General features: G+C 33.5%; 1 protein-coding gene across 1 annotated transcript; it reads left to right on the forward strand.

Moving 5' to 3' along the window:
- Positions 1-1096: 1096 nt before the first annotated feature.
- On the forward strand, positions 1097-3568 carry LOC145103203 (hexosyltransferase GAUT11-like). Its single transcript, XM_079040771.1, has 2 exons — positions 1097-1670; positions 1907-3568. The coding sequence occupies exons 1-2, from the start codon at positions 1515-1517 to the stop codon at positions 3353-3355; spliced, it is 1605 nt and encodes a 534-aa protein (XP_078896897.1). The 5' UTR covers positions 1097-1514; the 3' UTR covers positions 3356-3568.
- The last annotated feature ends 6211 nt before the right edge of the window (positions 3569-9779 follow it).

Consider the following 9779-nt stretch of genomic DNA (forward strand, 5'->3'; position numbering starts at 1 on the left):
CTTTGACCCATTCAAAATCTTATCATCATCATCTTATTTGACTTTTTCATAAATGTTGACCGGATAAGATTTAGTATTTACCGATTCAATTGGATATGAGGAACACTTGGTCAAACTTTGACCCATTCAAAATCTTATCATCATCATCTTATTTGACTTTTTCATATTTAACGCATTCAATTTGAAGATAAGTTTAGAAGACCTATTCAAAATCTGTCTTTGACCGGATAAGATTTATTATTCTCTGATGCATAAAATTATTGTATATGATGCTTAAAACCTTGTACCTCTTAAAATTCAGCAAAATCTTGTAAATGCTTTTTAAGGTATATATATATATATATATATATATATATATATATATATATATATATATATATATATATATATATATATATATCCCCATACTAATAAAAGAGTAGTCATTTTGCCATGTGTCACTATATTAGATCTCTTAATTAATATGATGCCACTTGTCATTCTATTAGTTCTCCATTTTAAATTTATTAGACCTCCTAATTAATGTGATGTTATTTGTCAATCTATTTATTCTCCATTTTAAATTTTAAATTTTATATTATTGTTTTCATTAATTCACAAATAAAAAATGTCTAATATATATTAAAAATTAATTATATATATATTTATTTGAATCAACGATTATAATTTCACAAAGCTAATAAAAATATATCGTACTTAATAATTTATTTAAAATAATTAATTATTAATTTTGAGGTTTTACTATAAAATTTCAATTAATTTTATAACCGTGGTTTCCACGGGTTATAAACTAATATATATATATATATATATATATATATATATATATAATCTAACAATTAAATATATACAAAATAAAAAATATTTTATCTTATTAACTTTTTTTTTTTTAAATCAAAGATACCATACCTTTTTAGGCATTAAACATAGATGTACCGAATACAATCTATTTGAAAATTCCCGAGAAATAACTCCGCGACTTTGGCTTCAGATAAAGGCAGCCATCGTTGTTTGATTGATTTGAGTAGTAACATAGAGCAAACCGTTACATGTGCTTCCATGTGTTGTCCCCAATTCCCACAAATTTGCCCCCTTCGATCTTAATGAGCAGAAACCACATCACCACTCACAAATTCATCTTTCTTTCTCCAAGCAGACATCGTTCTTGTGTTTCAGGAGCTCAAGATACCACTAATACGCGCTTTTCCTCCCTCCTCACCCTTTCCCCAAATCAACTCATACTCGATTGAAGTCCATAACCCAACTGACACACTAATTTTCTTGTTTAATAGAAGATCGCCGAATATGGGTTGCTGATTTTTGTTTTTGTTACTCGATCGGCGATCAGCGATGATGGGTTGTTGATTCTTCATTCTTGATGATGGATTTCTGTAGAAATCGCAGCTTTGGCTTTGAAATGGTAATTGCTTATCCAGTTTCCGAGTGATTGTGATGCGTTCTGCATGATATTGATCCGGCTGAGGTGAATTTTGGATTCGGCATCTCGATAAAAGATGCGCAGGCGGGCTGCCGACTACCGGCGCCCGGTTCGAAGGAAGTTTTCAGTTTGGATCTGGGTGCTTCTTGGTTTACTCTGTATTGCTGGATTTATCTTCTTATTTTTTCTACAGAATCAAGAATTTAAAGATCGAGTAGAACAACCTATACTGGTAAGATTTTATAACCTAACCCTTATCATATCTTTGAAATTTCATTTCTACAATTGCAATTATTGATGGTGTTCATTCATAATAACTCAATTTTGCTTGTTTCATACAATTTATTCAACACAATTAGTTTATATTGAAAACCCTAATCATTACACCTTTCTTGATTCTTGAATTTGTTGTCTATTGACTATTGCATCTGCATACATTACCATGTACTCAATTCATACCCTTTTCAGGATAAAAAATCTCGAACTCTACAATTCCCTCACACAAATCAAAATCTAACCGATGAGTCAGCAAATCCAAATTCATATGCAAGACAATTACTCGAACAAATGACACTAGCAAAAGCCTACATTGTCATTGCAAAAGAACACAGCAATCATCATCTTGCATGGGAACTCACTTCAAACATCAGAACATGTCAATTCCTTCTTTCAAAAGCAGCCATGAAAAACACTCAAATGACACAACAAGAAGCTCAACCACTCATCAAAACCCTCTCAACTCTCATTTTCAAAGCACAAGAATCCCATTACGACATTGCAACCACAATCATGACCATGAAATCTCACATCCAAGCTCTTGAAGAACGCGCAAATGCAGCCACTATTCAAAGCACACTTTTTGGTCAATTAGCTTCCGAATCACTTCCCAAGAATCTCCACTGTTTAAACATCAAACTTTTATCAAATTGGCTCACAAACAACACCTTACATCACATCACAAATGAGATCAAAAACTCACCAAAATTACTAGACAACAATCTTTATCATTTCTGTGTCTTTTCAGACAACTTATTAGCTGTTTCAGCTGTAGTCAACTCCACAATCTCAAACACTTTACACCCGAAACAAATCGTATTCCATCTTGTCACAAATGAAGCAAACTATGGAGCTATGCAAACTTGGTTTGCAACTAACAACTTCAAAGGGTGTACAATTGAAATTAAAAAGATCGAAGATTTGACTTGGTTGACTCCTTCATATTCACCTGTGGTTAAAAAACTAACCAAACCAGAGTTTCGTGCTTACTATTTTCAAGGTTCTTTAGACAATGAGCCAAAATTTGGAAACCCGAAATACGTATCTTTATTAAACCACCTTCGATTCTACATCCCTGAAATCTACCCTCACCTTGAGAAAGTCATATTTCTTGATGATGATGTCATCGTTCAAAAAGATTTGACACCTTTATTCTCGTTAGATCTTCATGGAAATGTAAATGGAGCTGTTGAAACGTGTCTTGAATCTTTCCATAGATTCTACAAGTACTTGAATTTTTCGAATCCTGTTTTGAGTTCGAAATTTGATCCACAAGCATGTGGGTGGGCTTTTGGTTTGAATGTTTTTGATCTTGTTGCATGGAGGAATGCTAATGTGACAGGGGTTTATCATTTTTGGGAAGAACAGAATAGTGAAGGGGTGTTATGGAAGTTAGGGACTTTGCCACCTGGATTATTAGCTTTTTATGGAAGAACAGAGCCACTTGATAGAAGATGGCATGTGTTGGGGTTGGGGTATGATATGAACATTGATAACAGGTTGATTGAAAGTGCAAGTGTTGTTCATTTTAATGGGAACTTGAAGCCATGGTTGAAGTTTGGGATTGGAAAGTATAAGGTGTTATGGGAACAGTATGTGAACAGAAGTCATCCTTATCTTCTTGATTGTGTTGTGAATTGAGAGGATTTGAAGGAGAGAATGTAGAAAATTTTGGTATTGTTTTAGATGTTTTGTTTTATTGTTTGTAAGTTATATTGTTTCTTTTTTGAAGAGGGGTATTATAATCAAGATGAAAGAAAGTGTATTATTTATTGATTTTGTAAGGTGTAGAAGCAATTTTTGTGTAATAACTGAACTTTTTTTTTTGTATTGCATAGACGTTGATTCGTTCAACTCATTAAAGTTGATTATATAAACAGAATTTGTGCATTAGAAGATATGTAGTTAATATGTATTTTATGTATATTTTATAATGCCATCTATAAAGGAATAAGTTTAAACTCGTGGTTAATTCTTGCAGTATGCATTCATGCAAACCTTTAAAATGAGGGGTAATTTTCACATGAAGATATAGTAAGAGGCTTCTTAATATATGAAGTTCTATATGGATGATTGATTTGTCTGGTTATATAAAAAGATTGTTTTTTTTTTTTTTAACGAGGGAGGGGCTGCAAATAAAAATTGGGGAGGAAGGCCGTAGAAGGGTAGGAAATACAGGTGTATGTGTTAATAACTGTATGAATTGTTTCAGAATTTGTTTCATAAATTGCATCTCTACAACAAAATGTTGATTCGGAGTGTATGTATAGAGACTAGCAAATCATAAATTGCATCTCGATAAATATTTGATAAACTGATAGAATGATAACCACATATGTTTGTTTGATTGTATGCACTTTGCATCTCTACTTGATTGACTTATGATTTCACCGTGTTTCTGATTTGGGTATATATTTCAACATGGCCGATGAAGGTGTAATTGATGTCGATGATCAACATGACAATAGAGTTGAAGTCAAAACCAATGAAGGTGACACTAACAACGAAGAAGAAAATAATGCTACATCTAGGTTACGATCCATTGTTTGGGACCATTTTCCGTATGTCACTGACGGTAAAAAAGCAAAATGCAAACATTGTAAAAAGGCTTTTAACTTTTGGCTCTAGAAAGAATGATACTTCCTCATTACTCGATTATCTAATTAATTCTTGTAGGCTCACACCCTTTATAAAAGGAAAAAAAAAGATAATTTAAGAAAACAATCAACTTTAAACTTTAAGCTAAAAGGTAAAGACCGGGGGGGTGGGGGGGGGGGGGGTTGGGGAGGGAGTAGGTGGGGTTTTAACTAAGCAATCATTTAGCCAAGAGAAATGTAGACTAGGCCTTGCCAATATGTGCATTAACCATTTAGTATTATTATGAATCCATCAATGTATGATTTCATTTGACCCCTTTCCAAGTCTGAAAAGAACAAAATCATTTCACCAATGTATCATGATATATCATGATATTTACTTCACGAAGGGAAGGTACAATCCCAGTAGATTCCTCTTAGTGCCTCTTATGAGGTATGATTGTCCGAACAGTTTTCAATGTTCATTTTTACTTTCTTTCTAGCTTTCACATTCAAACATTATCAATACTTATATCATCATTTATATAGCATAGACTACTAGAAAAACATACTATGAAAGGACACATTTCATATATCAAAACATTCGTTCTTCCAAAACATTCTTTGCTTTCAAAACATTTTTGCTTTCAATGCACTCTTTCAGAACATTCTTTTCAAAAGTAGTTTACACTTTCATTTCAAAACGTTTCATATATTATTGATATTTCATTATCAATAAAGTCATTTTTCTATGTACCCCAAAGTGGAAAAATGAAAAATACATACTCACCTCAATCACACGAAGATTGCCTAGTCCTCTTCTAATTCTTTTCTGTCACACCCCTCACCAGACGGCGGAAACGTCCGGGGGCTTGCGTGTGACTTCATCCTTGTAGTGTCATCACATAGTATATAACTGAAACATAACATCATCATCATCACATATGTAATATAACAACGTACATTGTTTACATCGAGTATTGTGTTTAAACATTACATGCCAGAAATATAAAAGTACGATGGAACAAAATATAACAGATCATCCATTAAATTGTTCAGCTTAACTTGCTTCAGCGGTTTCCTGAGAATACAAGCTAAGTTGAAAAGGTCAACATAAAAATGTTGGTGAGTTCATAAGCATGTTTTGAGAAAATGATTTGTATAACTTTGTAATCACAAGAAAATCCTGTATTTTCTTAAAATAGTTTAGTGTGTTTGTGTCCGATCTGGTATTAATGCATGTTTGTTTTTGTTTAGTAGAATCCCAAAAGTAAGTGAAGAGAATGTAAAGAGAAAGTACCAGACAACCCTATGTTGTCTGTAAAAGAGTATGCTGTCATACCAACCCCCCGAGGTTGAGTACCAATGCGAGTATGTTCTTGGGTAATCCAAAGAGAAAAGAGAATGGTCTCCTTTAAATTTTATAATATTAATTCCTCTAAGTGAGTCGTTATAACCATGCTAATTAATGACAAATTCGCCTGTCTTGGCGTTGTTGGATGTCGACAGAAAATAGAATAAGGATTTTGGTCACCCTAGACTGATGTGGACTAACTGTAGCGAACAGCTCCTGTGTGGGGTGTCATCCCCGTATAGATCTATACACAAACCCCGCTCTCCCTCCAAGAGACTTTGGTTATAACTACAGGCTATGATCGTACACTCAATAGGTGTCAACCGACAAGTCTCACTAGATCCTTAATCGAATTTTATGCGAAAAGAAACATATAAAACTCATTCCGGGCCCAATGAACCATGTGTGCAGATCACTGAGTCTCACTGAACGCGGGAGTCATTTTCAAGCCCGAAAGAAATGAGATTATATAACATTGGCCCAAAATATATGTAAAAGGACAACTAAGGTCCATTTCACATGTAATGTATTTATAGGCCCAAATAGCATGCAAATAGTATCTATGGTCCGTCGCGCATGTAAATGAGTCAGTGAGGCCGGATAAACAAATAAATAGTATTCAAGACCTATCAAACATATTAATGGGTCACTAAGGTCCAATAAACATAAAAATGACCTAATTAGTCCGTTTGTTATTATATTGCTAGTTTTAGCTCAATTATTTACTAAAATGATCTAAAAGGCCCACTTTTGTAAAAATGACACTCTTAGCCCATTAAGTCAAAAATTTACACTTAAGGCCCAATTTTAGTAAAAATAACATTTTAGGGCCTTTCAAAGACCAAGACTTCCATCTAACACAAGTATAAATACTTTAAGTAAGTTAAAAACAATTTTCTGATTTTTGGCTTTTTTTGTCCCTGTTGTTAGAAAAATTGTAGAAAAATCATCGTAAGTCGAAATTTGGATCCGTAAACTCTGGAAGTTTGGAAATTGTGTCTATTTTGTTCATGATTTTATCATAATTTTTAATGGCCTCAAACCAGTGTGAAATTGCTCACCTTCACAGACTGGTCCGAGATTATTTAAAATATGATAGGCAGTTTTGTAAAAATCGCTAAAAATTGTAGAAAAATCGTATGAACACGTGAGAGTAGTCATTTTAAAGGTATAAACCTGAAATTTTTGCATCTAAAAAAGTTTTGAAAAATATTACCCTTAAGGTCGTCAAAACAATCCAATATTAGACCAACACTTTTCTGTCAAATGCTGATTTTTGAGTTTAAGTTATCCATGGTTGTACACAACACTTATTTTTGCTATTTTAAGTGTATAAATCCCAGACCTACAAGGTTACATGTAATATATGTGATAACACATACTTTTCTCAAGAGTTTTATGAAGATCCAAGTGCTAAACTTCAAATTCAAGTAAAACTCCAAAAATAAAACACATATCATAACATATAACATGAAAACACACAAAATCATGCATACATACATAGATCTACACATCACAACTTGTATTCTCCCCCAAAACATTATAAAAATAAAAAATAAGGGGTATGAACTCACATTGCTTTGATGTTTTCGGTTCTTGGTGATAAATTGAGTAGATCTTGGCCCTAGGAAGCTTCTTGAGGAAGTTTTCGAACTTAGATGGTCCTAGCAAGCTAGAACACGAAATGAACCTAAGTAAGGAAGAGTTCTCAACATAAAATGGAGAGTAGGTGTTTCTGTATGATAACATCTTACCAAGAGTGTGAAAAACTTGATGAAAGCCTCTTGAAAACACCCACCCAAGTCACAAAATTTTGAGGAGAAGAGGGAAGTTCTTGAGAGAGTTTTTGAGAGATTTTGAAAGAAAAATGAAGGTGGTGAGTGGCGTAGCATCTCTCGGTCATAAGAAGAGAGGTAGGAGGAGAGATTGAACATTTTTGCATGGAGTATCATTGCTCTAGAAGTATGGGATTACCTTGAAACATGTGGGTTAATTATGTGTTGTCAAGTTATTAGTGATTTCATTTTCATTTTTTTGTATTATTGTTGTTGGGCCGAGAGAGAGAAAGAAGAAAAGAAAGGAGAAGTAGTTTGGGCCTTTTATTCTTGATTTCGATATTATGAGGCCCAAATGAATGGTTCTCGGCCCATTGGGCCCTTATGAGGGTTCACGACCCAATAAGATGAAAAGGTTTGAGTTTATGGCCCATCGTGGCCTATTAGGGATAAATTGAACCATTTTAGGCCCATATGGCCCAAAATGTTTTAGTTTCATGAATGTGGGTCCAAATAGAGCCCAATTAGGGTCCCTTGGCCCAAAATAGTCAAACTTAAAGTTTATTGGTCCATTAAGCCCAATAAGAGGATCCTAGTCCATATTAAACTTGAACCGGAATTTTTAGGGTTTTCAACCCATAGTTGACTATATGGAACATATTGTATTAGGTTTTGAACTTAAATCAAGAGTTTGGATTCAAATGGATGGTTTTGATTGAGCATAGAGTATGATTTTCACTTAGAGTACATACCTTACAATAGATGATGTTTACACGAGAATAGAATTTCCTAGCTAAAAATGCTAGTTGTGAAATTTTCCTTCGAGCAACACTCTCAAACACTACCTGTATAACATGTATAAAAATCAATAAATGACCAAAATACCGCTCATAGGTTCCATCACTAAATTTTATTGCTTTAACTCATTCATTATGTAAAAACATGAATGTATGCAAAAACTGCAACGTAAAGCCGAGTATGTACGCAAAAGTTATGAGGAAAATACTAAAGTTCAGATTTTGGTCAAGCTGAGCTTTTTGACCCTGAACATGGGTCGTGCTCTTGACCGCGGGTCGCCCCCCGAGGCAACCCTAACATACATAAAAACTCACTTTTCACTTGGATGATTTTGGTCTTTTAGGTAACCAATTGTAACGCCTTTAAATGTTTCCAAGAACTATTAGAGGACGTTTTATCATGTCAAACATTTAATTAAATTCATTAAGTGCTCCTTGAGAATTTGTCAGACATTTAAAAATAAAGTATCGCTTTATTACGTTTTGGTACTAGATAATGAAATATCCCTCATTGAGGCTGAGAGTTCAAGTCTCATTGTGGACATATGTGGAATAATTTAGGATCAATTTACTATATATTTGTATTTGCCGTTAAAAAAAATAATAAAATAATTTAAATATATTTCAAAACTCATTTTGACACTGGATAAATTAATAATCACTTTTGCAAATAAACATAAAAATGTTTTCAATAAACAGCCCGAACACTGTACCCTTACATAGTTGACAATAATCTTAAATATAATCGACATCAAGGTGTGGTCTAGAAAATTCATGAACACGTTTTGGCCTTGAACATAACCTTAATGAATGAATAACTATAAAAAAACTAAACTGCGGACTATTTTTTTAAAGACACTAAAGTATATAAAAAAGAAAAAAGAGAATGTTAATAGGACAACTACAAACAGTACACAAACAACAACAAAAATGCAAGAACAAAATTACAAATATAAGTACTAAAACAACTAGAGCACCCCCTAAACAAGGAGATAAAGACAACCCTAACAAAACATATCAAGAAACCCCACACTTAGCAACGTACTTAAGAGACACATCAAAATTAAACCAATTAGCAGATGCTTGAAGAGGCAAAATGTATTAAGTGTAATACCTGTCTTTCATGACTAGGTGCCACTTTAGAAGATATAAAATGATATGATGTGAGTAGGAAAAATAGAGCATGGAGTTACTTTAAATTGAGGAATTCTACTTAGCAAAAGACAATTGAGTAATGTTTTAGAGATTTTTGAGAGTATTCCGTAGATATAAAGATCGTCGAATACGAAGTTCGTATGAGAAAGTTCTTGCTGTTTGAAGTTGAGATGAGAGTACGTTGCTATATTTAGAAAGTCAATAAAAGTATGTCAACAGTCAACTATTGAATCCCACAAAATAGAGGAATGTTCCCTACAATGTGGCATTACGTATGTCATGATGTGATAGTAAGTATGCCATGATGTGAAGAGTGATGAGTTATAAGAACACTCGAGAGTGATACGTGTCAAAACCAGAGTCGATTGGTCCTCAAGACGTGATACATATATGGTCACGATGTGAGAT

The sequence above is a fragment of the Lactuca serriola genome, chromosome 4 (genome assembly GCF_051521515.1).
Source record: "Lactuca serriola cultivar US96UC23 chromosome 4, Lser_US96UC23_V15, whole genome shotgun sequence".
NCBI lineage: Eukaryota > Viridiplantae > Streptophyta > Magnoliopsida > Asterales > Asteraceae > Lactuca > Lactuca serriola.